The sequence below is a fragment of the Barbus barbus genome, assembly GCF_936440315.1.
Source record: "Barbus barbus genome assembly, chromosome: 15".
Taxonomy (NCBI): Eukaryota; Metazoa; Chordata; class Actinopteri; order Cypriniformes; family Cyprinidae; genus Barbus; species Barbus barbus.
Window position 1 is genome coordinate 30,130,631 of NC_136743.1, and position 26,203 is coordinate 30,156,833.

General features: G+C 35.9%; 1 protein-coding gene across 1 annotated transcript; it reads right to left on the bottom strand.

Annotated features, from left to right (window-relative positions):
* Positions 1-3: 3 nt before the first annotated feature.
* Positions 4-25,498, bottom strand: LOC306881614 (uncharacterized protein; the record flags this gene model as incomplete). Its single annotated transcript, XM_079435781.1, has 4 exons — positions 4-329; positions 10,883-11,032; positions 11,677-11,794; positions 25,352-25,498. The coding sequence occupies 4 exons, from the start codon at positions 25,496-25,498 to the stop codon at positions 4-6; spliced, it is 741 nt and encodes a 246-aa protein (XP_079291907.1).
* Between the last annotated feature and the right edge of the window lie 705 nt (positions 25,499-26,203).

The window sequence follows — 26,203 nt, forward strand, 5'->3', positions numbered from 1 at the left end:
TGTTCACTTCTTTGCAGGCTTCTTGGCAGTGCCCTTGGCTCCACCTCCTTTTCCTCCTTTGTCTTCTCCTTTCTCTCCTCCTTTCTCTCCACCTCCCTTTTTACCTTTCCCTCCATCCGATGCCTCTTTCTTTGATGCTCCTTTCTCTCCTTTCTCCCCCTTTTCCCCTTTCTTCTTTGTGGTTTCATCCTTCTCTTCTCCCTTCGCTTCTTTTCCTTCTTTTGCACCCTTGCCTTCCTTTTTGCCTTCTTTTTCTTTCTTCTTTCCCTTCTCTGCATCAACCTTGCCTGCAACGGTTGGCACCTCCTCCTTCTCCTCAGGCTTAGCCGCTAAACCAAAGAAGAAAGAGAGAAAGATCAGGATTCTGTCAACAGTACTGATATATTTCATGAAATATTTTAACACTTTAGTTTAAGGAGCAATTCTCACTATTCAAATTAGTTGCTTATTTGCATGCATATTTCTAGCATATTGGCTGTTTATTAGTAGGCCTAATTATGAAGCCCAAATGAATGCCTTACTATCCCTTACCCCATATCTAAATTTAACAACTGTATTACTAATTATTCAAAAGCAGCAAATTAGGAGTTCAATGATGCAAAAGTCATAGTTAATAGTTAGTTAAAGGTGAGAATTGCCCTCCATTGTCCTACGATGTAAAGATCTTACATTACTTGTGTGTGAAGCAATGTTACGCTCCTGGATGCCAGTCACATTTTAGTATGTCTGTTTTGTAATACAGATATATGCATCCAGCAATGAAAATTCCACAACCCAGCATGATTACGCTTTATTTCATGGTGTCCTTGTTACAATACAGTGTAATTATACATTTAAGTACTGAGTAATATTCATGTACTTACTATATGGTTAGGGTTAACTGTATGTAATTATACGTAATTAATTGTTATTATAAAATTAAGTAATTTGTGTAACAAGGACACCTTAAAATAAAGTGTTACCAACTTTCTTTCTGTCTAAAAATATATTTTACTACACATCTTTCCTTTAACGCTCTCTACAACATATTGAGCAGACTGGAGAAACACTGGTAGAGATGTTAAGAAAGATCTCCAAATGGAGCAGACAGTTAATTGGTTTCAGTTTGATCAGCCGGCTGAGAGCAGAACTGAAGACAGATAGATTGTGTTTCTGCCCTAATCAGAAATACACAGGCAACAAAAGGACGATTTTACAGCACTTACAGCATTTTCAAAAACATACAATCAGCTTTCTTCAACCTTTTATATCTATATCAGGGATCCTCAAATCTGGCCCACAAGATCCACTTTCCTGCAGAGTTTAGCTCTAACCCTAATCAAACACACCTGAGCTACTAATCAATGTCTTCAGGATCATTAGAAAATCACAGATAGGTGAGTTTGATCAGGGCTGGAGCTAAACTCTGCAGCGCATTGGCCCTCCAGGGCAAGATTTGAGGAACCCTGATCTATATGCTAACATTGATCTATATTACAAAAGTGTGACGATTCAGCAAGTGTATGTTCAGATTTTAACAAAGCCTTTTCTCGCTAATAGAGATTTGAGATCGTCTCAATCGTTCTGCAGCTGCTCTGAATTCCATCAAACATTTTTATGGGAAAATGTTCCAACTGTAATATTTTCCCTCCCGCACGTTCACCCTATGCACACAATCCCAGCGCATTCCTGCTCCGAGGGGCCATTCTTACCAGATGATTGATACTACAATGTGTACAAGCTCTGTGAGACACACATGCTCCTTTCAAAAGAATAATATGTTTGTAATGTTTAATAGCATGCTTTTATAATTGGACCAAACATGATAGAATCCACATGTTAGACAGGAAAAGGATGTGCGACCCAAAACTTGAGCTAAAGTAATGAACTCAACAAATGAATGAAACACTGTAAGTTTCAATGAGCATCACATTTATCACATTTAAACATGTTGGATTCAAACCATTTTTTCCGATGGAAAAATGTGTGTATATTTCCAAACACAGAGCAGAAGCAGCAATTTGAAAGCTCACATTGGCTTTTAACGTGTCCATTCTGTCTGTCACAAAGGTGTAGAAATGCAATGCGACGTGTCATCGCACGTCTCTGAAAACTGTAATTTGCAGTTGACACAGATTTTCCATTCATTCAGCCGCTATTAGCGCAACAGTCACCCAGAACAAAACAATAAATCCCACAGTTCATGTCTAAAAAGCATGAAAGAGTAGTGAAAGGCATGGAAAATATTACATCTCTATACAGTGTACACAGTGTTACTTGCATAATTTATCCCTGATTCTTGATTATTTACATTACATTGTGAGGAGAAGATCGTGACTTTTTTTATGTCAATGCTATTTTCATGAAATTGAAACACAATTTCCAAATTCTTACTGTAACATTGTGTCCTGGCTAAATTGTTTCCAATTAATCCTAAATATCCTATTAATAAGCAGCAAATTAGGAATTTATTGAGGGAAAAGTCATAAGTGTTCTAAAGTGTTACCACACTTTTTATTTTTATTATTATTTACGTATTTATTTCAACTTTGAAGCACAATTTTACAAATACAGTACATGTACTGTACAAGCTGAGTAACTTCACTGGAAAAAAATAAATAAAGATCTTTTGGTGTAACACAAGGCTGTAAAAATGACCTTTAATTGTAACCTCAGTGTGTGCTTGGCTTACATTAATATTAATCTTACAACTATGAGTAAAGACAAACTTTGATATAGCTTTATATCATTTTTTTTGATAAAAGCTTGAAGCTTGAAGGTTTTACTCAGAGAAGGTCAGTAAAATGCATTAATCAAATAAGTTTTTGCTATGTGTGCAGTAGAGAGAATGTGTAATATGAATGACACTTGAGTTGCATGTAGATAGTTGCTGCTGCTCAAAAATGGTCTCATTTGATTAGACAGCTGATTATGAGCAAGTTAATTTGCCTCTCTGATTACACACAGTGCTCACTCACACTCATGTGCAAGATAAATCATCACCACTATCATCCTCTACATGTGTTCCAGGAACTAATGATGTCGTTTCAGCTCAAATGCTTAGTAGGTTACTGAACAAGTGAGGACAGGAGTCTGCATTGCTTTCACAGTCATGTGAATCATGCCACAGCTCCACTGCAGCTGAACTCAGAGAGACAAACAGTCTCAGGTTCAGTGCTGCGATGCGCTTCTGGAGTCTGCGTGACAGTTTTCACGCTACACATTGTTCTTGCAAACCAAGTTCTGTTTCAAAGTGAACAGCCAGTCGTTTTCACACCTGGCTTGTTTGTTTCAGAACAGGGTGTTTTCTTCCTTACTTCAGTTTCTTTCGGCATATATGGACACAGCAATCACGATAGGATCCACAGAAAAAAACAGGCATGAACGAGGTGATCTAGGCATAATTGAAAAACTATGTGGTTCACTTGTGGTGAGAAAGCAATCCGACCCAATTAACCAAATGGTTTCATAAGACGTAAAAAGTCGCAGTGTCTAATTCTGTAAGAACTTTACTCATCACAGCTGAAAACTGAAGTCATCTTTAAAAGTCATTGCTCTTCTCCAAAACTGGTGCATTGTTAGATATAATTAAAGGCAGGGATTGGTTCAAAAACTTTTTTTGTTATGCTGTTTGAAAGTCTCTTCCCATCCCGATAGCAATTACAATTAGTTTTAAGTGGTCTAAATGGTGGTATTTCTCTGTATTTATATCATCTGTGGAAGGCATGGGATCATAAATTGTTCATCTAATCATATCCCTTGGCCGAAGTCGAAATCGGATTGGTTAGATTATACAGGATTTCCGGGAGATGTGTATGTCGCATTCTTTAACGTTCCGCCTGGAAACAAAGATGTCGTGAAGCCAAACGCCCTCCCGAAAGAAGAAAGCTGTCGTGTTTGCAACTGTGACAACGAGCGCTTATCAGGGTCAACTAAATGCTGTATTTTGTGAAAGTATGTGAAATATTTAAAGTTTGCGTCACAGAATCTTTAAAATATGTCAAAGAGTTTTACACATTGGTCTGTTATTTTGGCGACATTTCCACACCCCGAAACATGACGCGGAACAAAACTAAACACGATTGGTTGCTTTACCTGTCAGTCATATGGCCTCTTAGTTGGGCCTTGGCCATTCAAAGCGCCCAAGGTTCCCAGACCTTCTGCCATCAGTCTGAAGGTCTGGCTACGCGAGACTACACTATTGCAGACCAAGCGAGAATGTGCAAAATTTAGTTCAGTCTTTTATACTTTATTTAACAAGGGGGATATACGTAAATGATTTGGGAAAACATTAAAAAAGTGCAGGGGTCCAACAATAATAATGGTTCCTACACCCTTACTCTAAACACATTTTCATGCACCTACAGTTTTTCTGTTGATAATATTTTGCACAACCTAAATGGATTCCATGGCTCCTATATCTTCAATTTACTATGAAATAATGTCTAACCTGCGTGGGGCAGACATCTGTGAGGTTAATGATTTGGGCTCCGAGCTGAAAGGTCAGAGATTGAATGTCAGTGTTAGTAAGGAGTGTGAAGGCCGGTCTTGGAGAATTAATGAGACGACTCTTTGTCTCTGCTTCTCAGTTGTTCCAGTGGTTCTGGGCCTGAAAAAAGTCATGCTCTGGGTAATTCATTAAAAGCGTGGAGGGTAAACATGGATAATGAAATACTTTTGCGAACACTTCTGCAAGCTTAGAAGTTTTCAAACTGATATTAATGCAGTTTTGTGACAACAATCTACTGCTTAGATACCAAGAACAAGCCTGACAAGTGAGACAAAGCAACTAAAATAAACATTTATACCACTGAACTATTTGATTTCTTTTTTTCATTCTAAATGGAAACACAAACCCAAACCAACAGTGTTGACTTTCAGAAACTCCACAGTTATGAAGCCTCAGCTTATTTGAACACATTCCAGATTTTTTTTAAGATGATGTAATGATTATATAATAATAATAATAATTTAGTTGGATATTATAGTTACTAGAAACATAGATATAGAACACTTGTAAACAATAATTTCACTAAACACTTGCTGGCTAATAAATAAATAATTATTACCTTATGATCCATCTGTTTTCAAATCCACATAATTTGAATATAATTTGTCAAAAAAGTAACGAACAAAACATATGGTAGTATTTACGGGAAGCAGAGGTACAGCGAGTGCATGCATTACCTGGAAAACCCACACTATCAGATGACTACGTCATTGCTTTCCAAAAAGAAGGAGAAAATTGAGGCATGAGTGGCTTCAGCTTGCTGTCTGTATGTCATGTACATAATACATAATGCACAAGAGTATAAATTTGTTCTTCAATCACTGAAATTGAATCAGAATGATCAAGGAACAGAGTGAAATACTTCACACCGCATGCTAAAAAGAATAAAAACCAATCCAAATGAAAGACCGCACTGTTAATTAACATAGTTCAACGTTTTAGTTCCCGATGGAAACAGGAAGTTGTACGTTACTTGACGGACATTTTTTTATGCATGAATTTTATGCATTCCTGATTTGAATAATTTCAGTTGTTTTATATTGTTGACTGACCCTTTTTTTCATAATTTTGGCAATAGAATACTGTTAAGTAAGTGACATTTACACATACACTAGTTCAGAATAGTATAAGCTACAACAGGGAGGGGTTAACGAAAACTGAAAGCATTTTTATGCAGTTAAGTGCTCAAGGAAGAGATGACTTTTCAGCTCTTTTGAATGTTGCCACGGATTCGGCTTGACTCTCATATGCTGATGTAATGTATTACTGACCTTGAAAGGTCATTTTATAAAATGTAGTTTGATCACTATCTTCACAGTTGTTTAAAAGATTAAGGCAAATATCAAAGTTTGATAATACATTGTTCAATTTCTTCAGTAAAGATGATAAATTGTTACATTATTTGTTACATTTAATTACACCATAGCAGATTTTGATTTGTTTGTGTGTGTGTGTGTGTGTGTGTGTGTGTGTGTGTGTGTTTGTGTTTGTGTGTGTGTATGTGTGTGTGTGTGTGTGTGTGTGTGTTTAAGATAAATAGAATATAATCAAGGCTAGACACTCATGGATAATTCTATTGTATCAATTAAACTAATTAGTGGATATATTTAAACCAAATTTCAAAAATAAAATGCTTTGTGAATTACTTTTAGATTAAAAAATGCATGCGTTGTAAAATGTGTCCCTAAGAGTTTCCCCAAATTCAAATTCATAGTATCTTTGAAAACACTTTAGATTAGGGAAAACTATTCACTATTGACTAGGTGCTTGTTAGCATGCATATTACTAGCATATTGGCTGTTTATTAGTACTTATAAAGCACATATTAATGCCTTATTCTGCATGACCATATTTAACGCTACATTTACTAAAAATAACAACAACAACTACTTTACTTACTATCAGTAAGCAAAAATGTAGGAGTTTACAGAGGGAAAACTATTAGTTAATATTAAATGCGTTTGTTGTTGTTTTTTTCTACAAACAAACAACTGTGAAGAGCGTAAATGGAGGTTTTGATCACATATATACCCTTGTGCTCTTTAAGCACTAAGATGTACTCTGATCGCAAACCGCACAATCAGGATGCTCCTCTCTAAATTATATTCAAATCACATTTTTATGGGTGACTTAATTAATCCAGATGTAGCCGCAGTGGAAATCCACTGACATTATTTGCATAGCTGCCTGTGAAAAATGCATGTGTCCACAGAATCAAGCCACAAGTGTGTGGTTCATTCCATCCATGAACGTAAGGAACATTCGTACGGCGCCTGACGAGGGGCTCTTCCTGTGCTAAATGGTCTCCGTGGTATCTGGGAGAATCCCATTAGAATGTCTTTAGCTCTAATGATGAATATAATTAAGTCAGAGTTCATGTGGGTAAGTGCGAGCATCAGTGGGTTTGTTTGTTTCAAACATACTGCGTTATCCTTGGCACTGTGTGTGCGTACAGTTCTCCACACCTCATTCATGTGCGCAGGTGGAACATCAATGTTGAGTTCCATCTCATGCACATTGCAGTTTTCAGAGACCCATTGAGCTGTTAAAATATTTTGTCTATTTACAGTCTGTCAAAGAATGCATTATCAACCATGATCCTACTGAAATAATGAGGCTACAGATATTCTTCTTTTTGACAAAAACGATCCACAACATGACAGTGCCACAGTGGACCAATGTAAAACTTGTGTGCAATGCTTGAGGAGGGCTTTCCATGTCTGTAGTTTAGTATCCTAAAAACCGACAAAATTATTGTTTAGCAAATATATGTAGGCTTTTAGCCCTTAGAACTTTATCATTCATAGCAGTACAAGTTCAGTTTTGTATATGACTAGTAAGGGGAAGGTAATGTTGCAAGCAACGCTGTAGTGAGCATTAGCATTTTCTCATGGCAGAAAAGTTGAATAAGCAGGATGAGGTTTATTAAACCGGTTGACAAGTTTATAGCTAGCTATGGTAGTATGTTAAGTAGTACTGTATGTATTAAGGAAATAAAACTTGTTGCATTGCTTCGGCCAAGGATTCACATATGCATAGTTGCATAAAGAATGTTTCTGGAGACTGAATCAAAAATATTCATCCACTCGGAAATGGCAAAAAGCAACAAAATGGTCAAAGATGTACAGTATATCTAGTGCATGTTCACATTGGAAAAACAACTGAAAAGAAGGGTCACAAAATCCGTTATTCACACGCACAGCAGTATAGTTTGTAATAGTTTGTAGGTGAATATCCACTTCATCCAGTTCTATTTCCCTATTAGTTTTACTGACTGAACACCTCAGATGATTCAGTGAGAGAGCGGTCCAAACTAACGTGAACCACTTCACACTGTTTTGCAATCCGTTTGGCCAATTCACTGGAAAGAAAGAACCGACTTACAAGAATGATTAATTCACGAATGATCTTCACCGCTGGTTCAGTCAACAGAAATACAGATCATGCGTAATCACTGCTGAAACTGCTTACAGATCATTCAGAGCTCTCATGATACACACAGCTTAGAGCCATACAGCTACATGCATCACTTAACATATCAATATTCATAACTATATATTTTATATATATATATATTCTTTTTTTTTTTTTCTTTTTTTTTATAGGAGACATCAATACACTCTATAAACCAACTTTGTCAGAAAGATAGAGGTTAATTATTTATTCAGGAGAAAAAGGCAGAGACAGACACACAGAATAGTAACAGTTAAGTTTAGGGACCAATTCTCACTATCAACAAGTTTCTAATTAACATTTATATTACTAGTATATTTGCTGTTTATTTATAGAGCACATACAGTATTCTGCATGACCATATTTTACATTCATAATCCTACCCAATGCCTAAAATTATCAACTATCTTACTAACTATTAATGAACAGCAAATTGGGAGTTTATGGAGGCAAAAGTCGTAGTTAATAATTAGTTAATAGTGAGAAATGGACCTTAAAATAAATTGTTACCAACAGGATTAAGTAAAGTCAACATGAAACAGAATTCACAAGCCATTCTTGTGTTTGGAAAACAATATGCGCTTGTTTTATAGACAATGCATCAAAAGGCATTTTCAGAAAAAGAGACATTATCATTGGCTTGTGTGTCATCATTAATATTGACATTAGCATTGATCTATGTGACACCACAATATAGTGCAGCTTAAAACTGTGATTGATAGTGTGATTTATGCTGAAATACAAGACATGTTAATATTATTTACTCAGATATTATGTGCTGTTACAAAGCTGCCAAGTGATACAAGCAAAACTAACTCTTATATTCTTACATGGTTTCAGTCTGCAAAATGTACCTCAGTAATACCTCAAATTTTCACTTTTTTAATGTCAAGGGAATTCATGAGTTTATTTGTCAAAGAAACCTTATTTGTTTCAATAAGTGGGTTATCCTTGAAGTAAGGCTGTTATGTTCTTATGCTGCACTTTAATGGCTGTATAGAGAATGTCAAGGATTGCTTCACTTATTACAGTATTGCTCAAGATGTGATCGGTTCATAATCACAGAACTTTGCAGCATCGACAATGTTATTTTATTTCCTGTTTACTAATATAATATGTTTACTTTGAACATAAATCTACACCATGTGATGATGATGTCATTATGTCAGACTGAGTTAGACCTATCGGATAGCTCCATACATCTAGAGTTTCATGACAGAACTTTGGATATGAATTGAATGTGTCAAGCTTTCCCAAATCTGGCCATATATATGACCAACAAAGTTCATTTTGCTCATGATCCCTGATTGTCTTCTTCAGAGTCAGATTAAGTGAGCCTTTAACATCTTAGTTGAGTGAGAGTGGTCCAGTTTATGGATCTGGCACATCAAAGTTCTTCACAGTTTTTCTTTGGAAAACTGTACATCTATGAATCATGTACAATAAGACCAGCAATGTGTGTTAGGAAAGTAAATGGGATCAATTCTGATTCCAGGTTGACTTTAAAAGACAGACGCAGAGAAGGAAAATGAAAAGATATGTGCTTTTTACTCATTAATTACTTTATACTTAATATAGATGCACCTAAGGCTGAATTTTGTAAGGATTCGCTTACATTTACACTTGCATCTTACACTTGCACCTACTGACAACAGATTCTAATCGCAGGCAAAGAGACTGCAAGCAGCATATTTCACCAGTTTCATCATAAATAGTCTTGATAGTTTTTTCTACACTAAGGCATCCAGGAGTGCAGGCTGAGGACAGGCAGGCAGAAAGAACAGCAGAGCTCGAGCGCATTGCTCTAAGTGACTGGATTGAGGAGTTCATCTTCTTCCCTGACCACAGGAAGCTGTCCACTACCACGAGCCTGTACCTGCTCAGAGACTGTCTGCAGAGCTGACGCTTCCGCAAGAGCTGAGCAAACACACAAGAGATGTGAAAAGAAGGAAAAGAATACACATAAACAAAGGGAAAGAGTAATAGCACTGGAAAAAGACAGATGACATCAGACACATCAGCTGAAAGAATAGATTTGAAATTAAATGCAGGAAAATATAGAAGAAATGTGTAAAAAGAATAATGCGGCTTCTGGAATAAAAAAAGAATAGTACTTCTGGAATAAAGAGTTGTTTGGCCAGATATCCAATGCCATGCTTAGTGTGACAACTATTATACACCAGCAAGACGGGGGTGGGGGGTTCTACCAAAGGGACAATACCAGGCAGTAATGTTTTTCCACAGAATTAGAATTTTTGCGGATTAAAATGTTTCAATGACAAATTTTCTTAAAGTACTGAAGGTCATTCTTCATTTTTGACCTCCTACTAAGCGTTTGTCTGATTTTCATGCAAACCAGAACGCATGAACAAATGTGATGAAGAGCTCGCCAAAATGGACGTGAGGCTATCTCTCCGCATCGCCTAAGTGTATTCAGACCAAACTTGATGTGTGTTATAATAACCATGACCTGAGGCTACCTGTACAGTTTCAGCACAGCGCCACCTAGTGATAGGGAGATATGGAAAAATTCACATTTTTGATTAAAACTTCTGAATAGTTTGGCCCAAAATCAAAACTGGTCATTTTAGATTTAGTGCAGCGCCACCTATTGGTCAAAAGGGATCAACCATTAGATCATATTACTATTGTATTTATTAGTATTCATTTAGCTTAAAATAGCCTCTAAATATCTTTATTTAAAATATTTTTAATGTATGTTTCCATTTTAATTTGTCTGTATAGGTTAATTAACTATTCACAGCAGTGTATTGATTCATTTACGTAAAATAGATAGTATATTGTACTGGGAGTTTTACACAATGGGATAATGTGAACTTAAAGGACCAACATAACAGACAAAAACAATAAAACGGTCACAAATAAGACAATAAGATGATCAGATTTCTATTATCTGAGAGTAGGCTGTTTAGCACTTACCTGCCGGCATCTCTGTGAGTTCGTTGAGGGCGGGCACCGTCTCCAGTGTGTTGGCATACGTTTTCGCGGCTAGTCTTTGTACGTGCCGAGCCTCTATCTCTTTTTTCGTTCGTGGAATTCGGCATTTGAAGATGCAGCACAGTGTTATTACTGTGAAATGAGGAAGAAAAGCTGTGAAACATTTGAAAGAGAGTTGTCCTTCACAACAGGTAGCATCTCATATCTCTTTGTTCTGTAATTGATATTTTGCTCTGGGAGAATTTCATAAATGGCTTAATGTGATTCACTACGTGCAAACAATTAAGTGTTTATTTTGACATCTATTCAAGTTAATTCTGAATGCAAATATATGCATAGCTTGCCATTTTAAAGAGGTCACCCACAAATTAAAATTCTGTCATCATTTATTCACACTCATGTCAATAATCATCATTAAAAATAACATGTAAACTACGTCTGTGGAACACAAAAAGAGGGATTTTTAATAATATACTGGTCGCTCTTTTCCATGCAATTACAGTGAATGGAGACTGGAGTTTTTGAGCTTCAGAAACGATACTGCATAGGTTTCATTAAGTTTTAAAACATATGTGTGTGCTATATCCCAAGTCCTCTGAAGTTAAAGTGCTCTTTTGTCACTTTGGAGCTTGACAGCCCCAGTGTTCACTTTTTATTATATTGAAAAGAGTGGCTAAATATACCTTTTGTGTTCCAAGCACAAAATAAAGAATATGGGAACAACAGAGTGAACAAATAGTTATAGTAAATGATGGATTTTTCTTTTAGACACTTACTGATCGCTAGGATGAACATGGAGAAAATGCCTACAACCTGCCATAATCGAAGGCCCCAAAACACCACTGATTCTGAAGTGACTGGATCTGGCTTTTTTGGAGGGTCTGTTGGCAGAAGCTGCAGAGATAAAAGAAAATATATATATTATTATTTTTTTCCTGCATCTCTTGCAATATCCAGGTAATTGCACCACTGAAATGGCAACAGTAGCTGTGATTAAGAACCACAGTAAGATTTTAAACTACCACTTTCGGATTGTGAGTAGAAAGAAGAGAGGTAGAAACAGAGAGGCTGTAAATTGCTTGCAGTGATTTTTAGACAAAGAGATGGGGAAAGTGGAAGCATGTGGCAAAATAAAAATAAAAATAAAAATAGAGAGATTCTATAGCATCCAGATGCATTTTGAAGGATCTGGATATTATTATTATAACCTGTATTTAACCAGGAAAGAAAACTCACTGAGATTACAATCTCTTTTTAAGGAGTGTCCTGGCCAAGATAGACGGCACAAATTGATAAATACGAACAATCACATACAATATACAAAATACTACACAAAAAAAAGAAAGTCGCTAAAAATACAGCCATTAGAAACATTTGCAAATCTCCAAGTCTTTCTCCAAACCACTTAAAAGTGATTTACCACTTAACCACTTAAAAATTCCAGCCCGAAGGGGCAGCATATTTAAAAGCCTTAGTACCCAAATTAGTTCTAGCAGAGGGTACATTCAGATTATAATACATTTGTGAACAAAGTGAATAATTACCAACTGTTTTTTGTTGAATCAAACAACAGAGATACTGTGGTCAAAAAAAAAAAAAAATAAATAAAAAAAATGTCCTTATATATCATTAGGTACCAATGCATTTATCTTCGAACAGCAAGAGAGGACCAAGCAACCCTACTGTATAATGTACAATGATGTGGTAAATGTTTACAATCAGTGATAAACCTTAAGGCACCATGATACACAGCATCTAAAGAGGAAAGAAGATAAGATGGTGCATGTTGGTACACTACATCCCCATAATCAAGAATTGGTAAGAATGTCGCAGACACAAGTTTCTTCTTTGCATAAAATGAAAAACAAGACTTATTTCTAAAATAAAACCCTAAGTTTTTCCTTAATTTTTGTTTCAAATAATTAATATGTGAGCCAAAATTGAATGTGTTATCAATTATAATGCCCAGATATTTATACTCTGACACAAATTTCCTTGCAATGTCTGGAGGGCAATCGAACTGTCTGGCATAGATCTAGAATTTGATAACATCATAAATTTTGTTTTCTCAACTTTACAATATAAAATCTTGCTTGAATGATATCAAAAACAGATTGCAAATCACTCAAAGCTTCTTGTTTTGTAGGTGCAGAACAATAAATAACAGTGTCATCCACGTAAAAATGGAAACTTGCTTTGTAAATGTTAACATTAACACAATTTATGTAGATAGTAAATAACAAAGGCCCCAATATAGAACCATGAGGAACTCCCTTAACCACATCCAATAATTCTGATTTGCAGCCTTCAACCTGCACACATTGAGTTATTCCTTTTAAATAAGCATTAAACCACAAAACTGCATTATCTGATAAACCAGCACATCTCAGTCTATTTAACAAAATCAGAATCAGAACAGGATATGTTTCAGTAGCAACCTTTTTGTGTAGCTTCAGGAAAGAAAAGAAAAAAGACAATGTTTTAATGTGTTTTTCAATTTTATTTTTTAACTTAATAATTTAAAATATTTATGCTATTTTTCTGCGTTTTATGTTTTATATTTTTGTGTAATCATTTAATTGTGGGGTTTCATTGAATATTTGTCTTTACGAATAAGAGATCAGAGGGAATATATCAAGGTTTTATGGGATGTATGTTATTGTAAAGCAGTCAGATTTCCGCTGGTCAAAAAAAGTCTGAGCACTGAAACATATGCAACTTGAAGTTTCAATCTAACTATTTGTATTTCTCAAAATGTTTTAAAAGTTTGAAATGTGATTATTAAGATTAATGCTTCTGTTCAGAAATGTAGCATTGGATTTTCTAAAAAATACACTAATCACTTGAAAAAACTTTTAATTGCATTTATGTGTTTTACAAGTTGTAAAATTGAATATCCATTATCCAAAAGTCCCCTTTTCAGCAGAAAATGCTGTGTTACATAATCCTTAAAAATCATTATGTAAATTTAGTGCCCAGGAAATCTCTCTTATTATTAGGACATATGAAATAGTTGTGTTGCTTACTGAACTGTGCCTTTACTGAAAGTATGCTTACATTTCTTGAAAAGCAGGATGGGATTTAAAAATATTTCACATGAATATTTCAATAAACTTGCTTTCTGCACAGCTGTCATTGCTGCAAGTTGCAGAACAGCAAACAAAAACGTGCATTTACAGCATTTGAAATGTCCCTCATCCCTGATCATTATGACTATCAGATCCTTTCAAAAACACATTACATAGTGATTCCAAACTTTTGAATACTTAACTCCAGCTTTGACAAGTTCAGGACACCTGCAGACTTCATGTGTGACAGTAGCTTTAAGGTGAAAATGTGTTACTTTTGTGTAAATAATTCAGTATTTATGTCATAGAGTACAAAGCACTGGTGGAAGGTTGGATTCAGGGATTGGGTCAGTGTTGACATGTTGATGATTCTGCACTCCTGAACTATTATACCTGCAGTATACATGCAGACAGACTTCATTTCACTTGTCCCCAGTGCCCAGGCCTGAAGGTCATATTGCACTGCTAATAAATCTGTGAGGTCCTTGATACAAAGCTTTTGACTGAAGGAAGCAGTGCATGAGTTCATGAGAATTGTATTGTCCAAATCAAAATTCATGTGGTTGGTCATACAATGACTGTCTCTCTTTGTCTTCACATTGTGATTTAAAAAATATATCTTCCAGTCTGTCACCTCAAGACAGCTTGGAGACCAGGTCCTACTAGTTCTGGTGGTTACAACCAGATGATGGTCGTTTCTGGATGATGGTCTTGTATGTTGAGATGTCACGTACCAACATGACTGTACTTTAATCTGCCAAGGAGTTACATGCCCTTTTGACACATGCATATAACAAGTACTGTATAGTGCACCCACAAACAGATCTAAGTTTGTGAAGGTGGAAAGTAAAACATGAATATAGTGATGCACACTGTGAAGGTTCTGACACCTGTATTGTATCCAGTGTTTGCACAGGACACACACAATGCTATAGAAAGAATTACTGCCTACCCACTTTTTCAGCCCTGCAGGTTCCAGAAGTATTTTTTTCTGTTCAATTATCCAATGGGGATTTAAAAATTGTTATAAAGCCATAAACCAAACCAACCAGCAATAAGGTGAATCAAACAATTATAAACTTTTATTTGAGGCACACAAAAAAAAAAAAAAGAATTAGAAAATTTGACAAAAAGACAAAGGTACAAGATTGTGTACTTAACAGCTTTAAGGAAGGAAAAAACTACAATGAAGCATTGCGAAAGACAATCGAATTAAAAACGAATTAGAAATATAAAACTATCCATTTGAAGTTGATTTTAAATATAGAAAAATCTAGAAAAACTATATTTTAAATTCATTTCAAAATATGCATAGATTTTCAAAGATGTATGTGTTTTGAGAGTGTAAGGAGACCGGCTTGATTGCAGCATTCAAGATGTTTCATATATGGTAGGCGGAGTTCAGTACTCATTCGGCACAGTTGGTCTCTGATTGGTCAATTTTTCTTTACAGCATCTTGGGTAATGTAGTTTTTCACTATACTTATGTTAAACACATTTATTTCAAACGGTCACACTTTATTTTAAAGGGGAAGTTCACCCAAAAATTTTAATTAATTGATTAATTACTCACCATCATGTCATTCCACGTCATGTCATTCCATTCCAAATCCAGACATGAGTTGGAGGAGAAGAATTTTTGAATAATATTGTTATTTTTGTTTTCTTTGCGCACAAAAAGTATTCTCGCAGCTTTGTAAAAGTATGGTTGAAACAATGATGTCACATGGACTATTTTATTGAAGTCCTTACTACGTTTCTGGGCCTGACATTGTTTCAGTTCCCTTGCTGTCTATGGAAGGACAGAGAGCTCTTGGATTTCATCAGAAATATCTTAATTTGTGTTCCAAAGATGAATGAAGGTCTTACGTGTTTAAACGACATAAACGACATGAGGAAGAGTAATTAATGACATTGTTTTCATTTTTGAGTGAACTTTCCCTTTAAGGTCCAATTCTCACAATTAACAAACCATTAACAGAATTTTGCCTCAATAAACTCCTAATTTGCTGCTTATTAGTAGTTAGTAACGTAGTTGTTAAGCTTGCGTATTGGGTAGGATTAGGATGTAGAATATGGTCATGCAGAATATGTGCTTTATGCATACTAATAATCAGCCAACATGTTAAAAATAGGCATGCTAATAAGCAACTAGTTAATAGTGAGAACTGGTCCCTATACTAAAGTGTTACCTTTAAAATATAAGTTGAAATAACGCAAACTGATGACTTCAACAAACGCATGTATCATCTATTAACAGCCTCGGAGCTCACAGTATAGGTCTGTCTTTAAAGATTTACAAGTTATTGTTCAAAATCTATTTCCCTATGGGGAAAATGGGTGGCATTTTTACTTCTGGAACCTGACTCTTGTGCTCTGTAGTGTGCAGGGCTGCTTTTCCCAAAAGCTTCCTGAGTCTAAACTGATTTTAGCTCCATTGGTGCCAATGGGCCTACGATGTACTTAGGTTTACGATGCTTTTGGGAAATGCAGCCCTGGTTGGTTGCTGGCTGATTACTTACTGAACGAAATCAATAAAGCCTACTTTCAACTAGTTTTCAACTTGATATAAAGAATCTGATCATTTAAAAAAGTAAAAGCATATTTCTCCTAATCAAGCTGCACAATCTTATTATATGTGAAAGATGCACAATAAATTTTAAAAAGTAGGGTAAAGGGTTCGTTCAAATCTCTAACCCTGTGTCACCAAAAACAATAGTGATGCTTGCCTTAGCAAAAAGCACTAAAATCATGCCATTAGTATTTAGTATTGACTGATTAGCATGTTATTTTTGCTAGATAAAGGGTGACATTTCCACCAGTGAGGCTGGAGTTGGCAGATGTCCCTTCAGCTAAAAGTGAATTACTATTGATGTTTCAGTCTTATTCAATAAAGCCTAAGATTTTCACATGGTCGCCTGCTATGACACAGTGTGCTGAAAGCTCATGCAGACATTCATAGCTTGGCACCTGTGTTTCTCCACTTAACTGCATAACCAAGCTAACAATATAGATGCAGAAACTCTTGGTGGATTCAGTGTGTACATATGTACAAAGAATAAGCCTAGGAGCAAAGATTTATATGTCTGATTAAAAGATTAATATCTCAACCAGAGAAATCCTTTTTATTTCACTCACTGTGTAATATCAGCAGAGCAGAGTACCTCAGGGATTTGTACTGAGCCCGTTCCTGCTGATAATAAATATCACTGATATAAACGTCTCATACTACTCCCTCTATAACTAACCAAGTCATTTCTGTTCTTCAGACCTGCATGGCCTCTAAATTGGTATCGGTCAGATAGTTTGTGACTTAGTAATCTTTATTTTCATTCAGTATTACATACTTTCAGCTAAAACCAAATAGCTTAGTTCCAGACAAGGAGAAACATTTCAAAGGTATTTTACAGTAACATATTCTATAAATATATATGAAAATTATGAATAATTAATTATACAAATATATAATGAGTCTTAGATTAGTAGTGAGTCTCAGATGGTAATCTGTGGTAACTTTTATAAGATGCATAGAACAACCTCAACAACCTGGCTGTTCAAGTATCGTGGAGAAGTTTCCACAGTTTTTCTTTTACAAAGAATTTAATCTCTTGTACAGTAAACTATGCATGTATTTTAATTGCAGAGATGTCACAATAATTATAGACTATGAATTTACATTAAATGTTGCTGGTTGTTAGTTAGCTAGTTATCATAAATGTTGTGTTGAATAATGAAGATTTGGCTGAAATCTAATTTAGTGTAATTTCAAACCCTGGAATTATTAAATAACAACACCAATAAGTATAATAATTTAGTTATCACAACAACATGCCCCTGCCTTCTCCCCAACTGCCAAAATTAACTTTTCAATTTAAAATAAAAATAAAATAAAAATAATAATACCCTCCAAATCTACATGATTTTTAAAATCTATAATGTACAAAACTCTAAAATCTGTTTTGTATGATTTCATATGATGTTTAAACGTTGTTCAAAAGTCAGACTATTCTAATCCTAACATTTATTTATTTTAGTTTAATTTAGTATCTACTCTAAACTTGCCAGAAATTATGAAATTGGGTCGTTATTTATGAAGTGAAAAAAACCACCAAAACTGCACTTAACTGGTGCTTTTATGTGAACAAACAAATATAGTCCTTCTTTTTTCCGTTTTTAAGTGAAAATAAGTATTTGAAAAGAAACAAACAAACAAAAAATACATTGTAAAATATCAGCATTAAGGCAGAAAAAAACTGACCTGTTAGATGTAAAGATTTATTGGGTCATTCAATGTTGCTGACAGCCAATCAATCGTGAGATGCAATCGCTATTGTGAGTGGCACAGACTGTTTGGAGAGTTCAGCTGGCAGTAGATCACATATTGATATATTTATTTGTAATGTACTTCATCGTGTCCCTTCTCTTCTGTCCTATATAGATAAAATTGACTCTTATTTGATGTATCATCCTTAACAACTCTATAGACAAACAGCAACCGAAGACATCAGACACCATCTGCACATCCATCATGTGCACTGTAAAATGAATTACACATATATTCATGTATAGTGTATTGCATAGCATGAAGACAATAAAAACAGAGAATTCATTGTTATTTTCTCATGTTTAGCACTTGTTCTTCCAGCATGACATGATCTAACATGAAATGACTTATATAATTGTGTGTATTACAATACACAGATTCCCTGCAGACGAGAACAAATCTCTACGGTCATGGTGCTTTATAGATGTCTATAAATATGAATGAATGTCATCCTGTTTTCCAATTTGACTCGATTGCCTGCTGATTCCACCGGAGCACCAAACCATATCTGTGTTCCTTAAGCTGTTTCATACTAGAGTTAAACATTGTACCAGCAGAGAAAATTGGAGGCACCTGGATAATTGACCCTTTAATGAGTGTTTAATTAGCAGTGGGAGTAGAAAAATGGTACGACTGACACCTGCAGTCAAAGTCAACTAGGAAGAACCCTGTAGTATTATCAGTTATGAATGTAAATGTCTCCTAAGTGCTTGCCAGCACCTTCAAGAACAACCGATGTTGTATTTGTATGACTTTACTGACAGAGGCATTTAGCATGCCTTGTGGTTCATCTGCACTGTTTTCTATTTGTTGGTCTATTTGTCAGACGGACAAATATTTGTTCAGACGTTGTCTCACATTAGAAGCACCATTTTAAGAGGCCTCGTCAAGGTAGGCTACTGTAAAAATAGTTCAACGGTTTATTCGATTTGAACTATTTAACAGACCATTAAAATACATTTTTGCTAACACTTTATTTTGATGCTCCCAACACACATTCAACTGACTATAAGTAACTTACACTGAACAAAATTATAAACGCAACACTTTTGTTTTTGCCCCCATTTTTCATGAGCTGAACTCAAAGATCTAAGACTTTTTCTATGTACACAAAAGGCCTATTTCGCTCAAGTATTGTTCACAAATCTGTCTAAATCTGTGTTAGTGAGCACTTCTCCTTTGCCGAGATAATCCATCCACCTCACAGGTGTGGCATATCAAGATGCTGATTAGACAGCATGATTATTGCACAGGTATGCCTTAGGCTGGCCACAATAAAAGGCCACTCAACATTGTTGAATAAACACTGAATAATTTACATTTAAGAGCAAATCAGACCAGTTATTTCATTTATTTTTTCTTTCGCCAATGAAAATACTCCTACAATGGCCAAAGCCTCGGGCTTTGAGTGCCGCCAACAAACACACAAACTGAAAGCCAGTAATAAACTAAAATTGAAAAAAAAACTGAAATTCAGGAATAAACCATGTATTGTAGCGAATCGACAGCATTAAAGCCTTTTCAATCACTCCTCTCAAGAGCCATCTTTTTTAGTTCACGCTCACCAGTCATCTGTTCACTTCGATTAGTTTCTTCTGTTTTCCAGACATACTCCTGTCATGAGTGCCATGAACACAGAGAAGTGAAGTGCTATCAGCACGCTCCTTTTTACAACCCCATTCCCAACCCAGAACTGCTGGGTCACTGATTATGAACAATTATCAACCCAAACTGGGTCAAATCAACCCAGCTTCCTCACGCAGCATTTTTTAGAATTTTTAAATAAATGTAACATTACATTAAAATTCTCATTGTGTTATATTGTTTCAGTGTTGTGCATTTAAAATCAAACACTGACAATGTCAACTGACATTTTAGATCTCATTTATAAATGATTATCGTTTTGTAAAACACGAATGATGACCCTAAAATGTGTGAAATGATGACTGTAAATGATAGCTGTAAATGTTTCCAGCTAACATTTGTTCCAAAGATGACCATTTCTCACGTGGCAACAGTAATGCTCTACTTGATGTAATGAACGGGATGTCCTTAAGCAGTCATTGAAACTTATGACAGCTGCTGTCTTCCTCCTCTCCTATACTGACAATATCACATTATCAGGGAACAATGTAAACAAGCATGTATTATGCATTTGGAATGTGTCCCTGATTTATAACACACACACTGTAATAGAGACGTGACACTGCAAAGTAGTAAATTATTAGATCACATGTAAAGTGCAAAATGGTTTTAACATTCTTAGGCTAACTAGATTTTACATTTTCAAGAAAATGTAAGTGGATCTCACCCATGCAGAGATCACTGTCACAATGCTAGGTATTCTAGGCGGTTTCTAGAAAGATCTGGGATGTTTTTGTTACATGTAGGTTGTGGCTAAGTGGCTAAAGTCAAAATAAAATATTCTGGTCCCTATGCCAGAGTCTTATCTTCAGTGCAAGTCTGTGTGATTGTTTAATTTTGTGCCATGCAATCAATCAATCAGTAAATAATTCTAATGTAATGACTTGAAGTATCATTCATGTCAGTCTAGGACGAGTTAGAGGGCAAAGGTAAATGTGAACATGAGCTCAAAAGTCAAAACTGACCCCTCTTTCTGGCCTTACTGTGCACAATTATATTTCATGTTAGACTAAAAAAATAAAAGACAAATCTTATCCAGTCAAATTGTCAAAATACTGTTTCATTTTGTCTTTCATGTTTACAGTTAGGGGTTTGTTCAAATCTCTGTAACACTTTAGAACTGTTCCATCATTGATGAATAACTACAAAATAACAAATGAGTAATATTAAAATTCTACAATTTACTAACTAGAATCTATGATTAATGAATGAGTAAATAATAACGCTTAGCTGAATGTAGTAGTTCTCTATTAGCTCATTACTCCCAGAACCACTAAGAAACTACATACAGTTTTGTAATTAAAGGGGTCCTATTATGCTCTTTTACAAAGTCTTGATTTTGTTTTGGGGGTGTACTAGAACATGCTCTCATGCTTGGTGGAATTATTTTTCACATAATTTACATTATTACAATACCTTTTTCCCCAGCCTGACACAAACGGCTCGATTAGTTCTGGGTTTGATGAAGGCCCGCCTTTCGAAAAACTAAATGTGTTGTGATTGGTCCGCTGTCCCAGTGCGTTGTGATTGGTAAACAGCTTTTAGTACTGCCCCGCCCCTTGCCAAAACAGCAAGTTCCTCAGAGTGCACCCTGGACGATGGGGCGGGGCGACACATTAAGGTGGGGCGACACGTGTCGCTCCGCCCACCCACAATTTCATTGGTTTATAATACAGCAGAGCTTGTTGGTGTAGACGTTTGCGCATGAGCATTCTTTTATATACGTTTTTATGAATGATCTACGCTGTTTGGCTGTACTACAGAAATATCTATATCACTAACAACAGCGATTTCAGTTAGAATCAATTAGCATATGTGTGTTGTTGTTTTTTAAAATTTATGACAAATTAAGATTAAGTTCCTGTCAAACACTTGGTAGCGGCATCTCCGAGTACTTCGGGCAGAACAGAGCTGTGTAATATGAGCGGCTCACAAATTAAGTCTGGGGAACAAATTCTTAATTTGTGGCCATGATATAGTCCTACCTATGCTATAGCACATTAAATGAAGTCAGATATTATTGCACTTTTCACAGTAGGCTACACGAAGTAGTCATTGAGCAGTTTTAGCTGGGCGATGTTGATAAAAATGATCCACTATTTTTGAGATTTAGATGTTTTGTAATCAGAATCAGAATCAGAATGAGCTTAATTGGCAGGTATGTTTACACATACAAGGAATTTATTTTAGTGACAGAAGCTCCACAGTGCAACAGAAGACAAGACACAGATAATAAAAAGAATCATATACAAATATACAAAATAGACAATGTACAAAATAGCAAAACACACAATATGTAATATAGACAATTATGTATGTACAGTTATGATATGTGCATAACTATACATAATTGTCTATATTATATATTGTGTGTTTTGCTATTTTGTACATTGTCTATTTTGTATAGGCCTATTTGTATATTATTCTTTGCCCATATTCATTATTTTAGGATGGGTGGATAAGCACAAACTTAGGAAACGATGATAATTCACTGTAGTTCAGTAAAACATTGGACAAACCTGCAAATGGTTTTATTTTAAAGAATAACTGCGGTGACAAATAAGACAATAATACCAAATATCCCATCAGCGTGATCTGGGGTTTTATGAGTGGATAATGGGAATAAAAACCTTAATATTTAAACCTTAAAATTAACAATATGGAATTGGGGGCCAATCGTCCAGATTGCACTCTGGAGTACTTGCAATATTGCCATATCAGTTCAGACCCAGAGAATATTGAATAACAGGATCGCTCAGAATCTTTGCACGCAGGAAAATTGCAAGACATATTAAAGTGGTAATGTTTTTGTTGTTTTTTTGTTGCCTAAATCACGTTTTAGATATGATGTCAACAACAGCTTAAAAATAACTGCATTGACTATGTACAGATAAGTGCAACGGTAATATGTATTATGTTTATTGTTCTTTAATACATGAATTGCACTGAAACTGTTATACAGGTGAATTTATTTATACCATAGTCCACCACTATTTGTGGCGGCATGTATATGCAAATGAATTCTCTGCCAGCAGGAGGTGCTGTTGGAGCGGGAGAGATCAAGATTTCCCCGGTAAGGCTGTACACAAAGCAGAGCTCCACTCACAAATGCTGTTTTATCAGACATTACATGCAAGATGAAATGAAAATGACATCCAAAATTTTCTGAAAATAGTTGGTTTCCATCATAAATACAGTGATATAAAAACATCAGCCCCGGGTTTTGATTTTGAAACCTGCAGGGCTCCCCACCCCCCAACCCAACCCGGTCTCATCCCAAGTCGTCACATATTGACACTTTGGTTTTGGCGTCGCTTTTTGACGCTCAAGGTACCCCTGTAGCGTCACTTTTCGACGTGAAGGGAAGCGTAATTTTTCGGCGTCGATATGCTAACGCGCTATTGGGAATTTTATCGTCATAATAAGGTTGCCATTATTGCATATATGTAGAGGTGTGATTTTTGAATGTAAACTGTCAAAATAGTGACTTACCCAACCCCTGCCCCTAAACCTACCATCTGTGAAGAAAAGAAAAGATATAGGAGGCAGATGCAAGTACTGGCATAATTTATTTAAAAATGATTAATATACGCTAAGTGTTTCCTATTTAAAAAAATTACCTTCCCTTCACGTCGAAAAGCGACGCAAAAACCATGCGTCAATATGTGACGAGTTGGGATGAGACTATGTTACCCAACCTTTCAAATTTCTGTAGGCGGGATTTACAATTTGTGATGTCATAAATACGGGAAAGAAACTTTGTAGTCCAAACAAGCCGTTCGTTGTAGTTCTTGAAAAGGGATTTTTTAAAAACGAAATATCTCCCTTTGGAGTGGACTTTGTAACTTTGTAGATCTTTTTATGCCCAAACATACACACTACACACTGACTAAAATTCAAAAAGTGAAAAGGCATAATAGGACCCCTTTAAGGTGAATCTAATCAATAACTAATGCAGGACAAATGAACATTTTAACCACTACTTTAACATTAACCACTTTCATAATCAATAGGTAAAAGCAGACTTCTGATTTGGTTCCAAGGTCCAACTCTCACTATTAACTAACGATTAATGATGACATTTGCCTCAAAAATAATTTGGTGCTTATTAATAGTTACTAAGGTAGTTGTTAAGTTTAGGTATGGGGTTTGCTTAAGGGATCTAAAATATGGTCCTGCAGAATAAAGCATTAATATGTGCTTTAGAAGTACTACCAATATGCCAGTAATATGCATGCTAATAAGCAACTAGTTAATAGTGAGAATTGGTTACACTTTGGTTTACACTTTACCCAAGAAAGTACTGGTAGTACAAGGTACCCAGGTTAGGGTTATGTGTAGTGGTAGGTTCAGGGTTAGTACCTAGTTATTACCATCGCTATAATAAGTACATATGCACACGCAGAACAGGGCTGTAAAATAAAGTGCTACCTGAGAACTGATCCCTAAACTAAAGTGTAACCGAAGTAATTATGTGTAATGCATTATTCACATTAATTATGAAACCACACGTTTTAATAGTAATTCTCTGTATGAAAAAATAGTGGTTATTAATGAGATAATAGTGATCTTCCAGATTCAACTGAGTGCTGTTACTTACTAATTCATTAACCATGGTCTGTTGTTAGTTAATAGAAGTTACTAGAATGCTGTGTTACTCATTTGTTCCTCTGTAATGGTGCATTAATGACAGAATAGTTAAGTGTTACCCAAATCTCTAATAGTAAGTAATAGTAATAGCCAGCACTTATAATTCTGCTAGCGGCAGCATTGTCCTACAGAAAGATACTGCAGGTAAGATCTTTTATGACTAATGTCCTTCAGAGTTGAAGTTTAAGTCAGCCATTATCCAAATCCCCTATTCCAGTAGTTCTTTCAGCAATTTGAACGAAATAAAAGAAACAAACTATCCTCTACGTTTCCTATACACATCACAAATCTGTTTCTTTATTATCTGTCAGTCATTCTGAGAACTGTATGGAATTGACCTTTCATGAAACTGACCTCTAATGTCACAGCGCTCGCTCTTCTTAATGGACTGCTTATCATCTGAGCGGGTTGACATAAATATGTGTCCTTGGTTCTTTCAATTTCCATTTCATTCAGGCAAAGTATTGTCTTCTTGTCTGACAGATGCAACAGAGGGTCCTTGCACTACTGCACTCACTGTAAATAGCTTTTTAATAGCTATATAACTGTACAACAGCATTTAACTGTTAATAAATGTTTCTGAAACACCATAAGCACTAACCTAGAGGTGTAGATAGAGAAATCTATGGCAGGATGTGATGTGTTTTTAACGCTGCCGTTGTTTCAATGCATTCAGTGCCATAAAAATTAAAAGCGGTTCACGCTCGCCTGTTCAATAAAAAAGACGGAGCAGTTTAGAGGCCATAAAATCTAAGCAGCTCTTACCTCAGGGTCTGGTATCTGTGCAGCGGCGTTGAAGATGTGGTGAGAGATCAACACAGCCGTCACGCTCATCAGCAATGGGACGAGGGTAGGCGGCTGATGCCTAGGCCCCTCCATCGCCATTTTCCCTCTTCTTCTCCCGCGTCTCATCCCTCCCCCTGCTGCTTCTTTCTGCCCGGAAAACTGCGCAGGACCACAATGGTGCAGGTGATTGATGGACGTTCAGTGTGAAACGGCCACCAGCTCCCCTACATGAATGCTGCTCTGGTCTCTTGCTGTCCTAATGCTTGCAAACAGAGATACTACGCTCTCTGCCTGAGCCCGACCCAGAGAGCCAGCCGCTCAGCTAAAGGCCATTAATTAATTAATAGCCCCGGTGTCGTTTACAGCCCTGCCGCCCGGTGCACGGAGAGGTTACAAGAGTCGTGGGGGGAAGGGACTTACACGGAAAGACACAAGTGGATCAGAGGAATTGTGTAACACACTCTGTATTTTGATCACACACTCATGTTGATGTGTGATGCTTGCTACGCATATGCTTATCTGCTGCAACAGGTTTTCCAATAACCATGTCAACACAGTTGTTCCACTGGGATAAGGACAGTTTACTCAAAGCAAATGTTTACTGGAAAATGTTGACTTTTTCTTCCAACATAGGTTCATTGGAAAATCATGCCTCTGCATACATTTTTGCAAAAACTACCTATACATACAATTCAGTGCAGTTTCCAGCTGAAAAGAACTCGAGTGGCAGTAAAACAACAACAACTTACAGTATATTCCTTTTCACACAAATTATTATTAGAGGGTAGATTAAGTTAATTTAGCATGTTTTCTTACACAACCCATATGGCA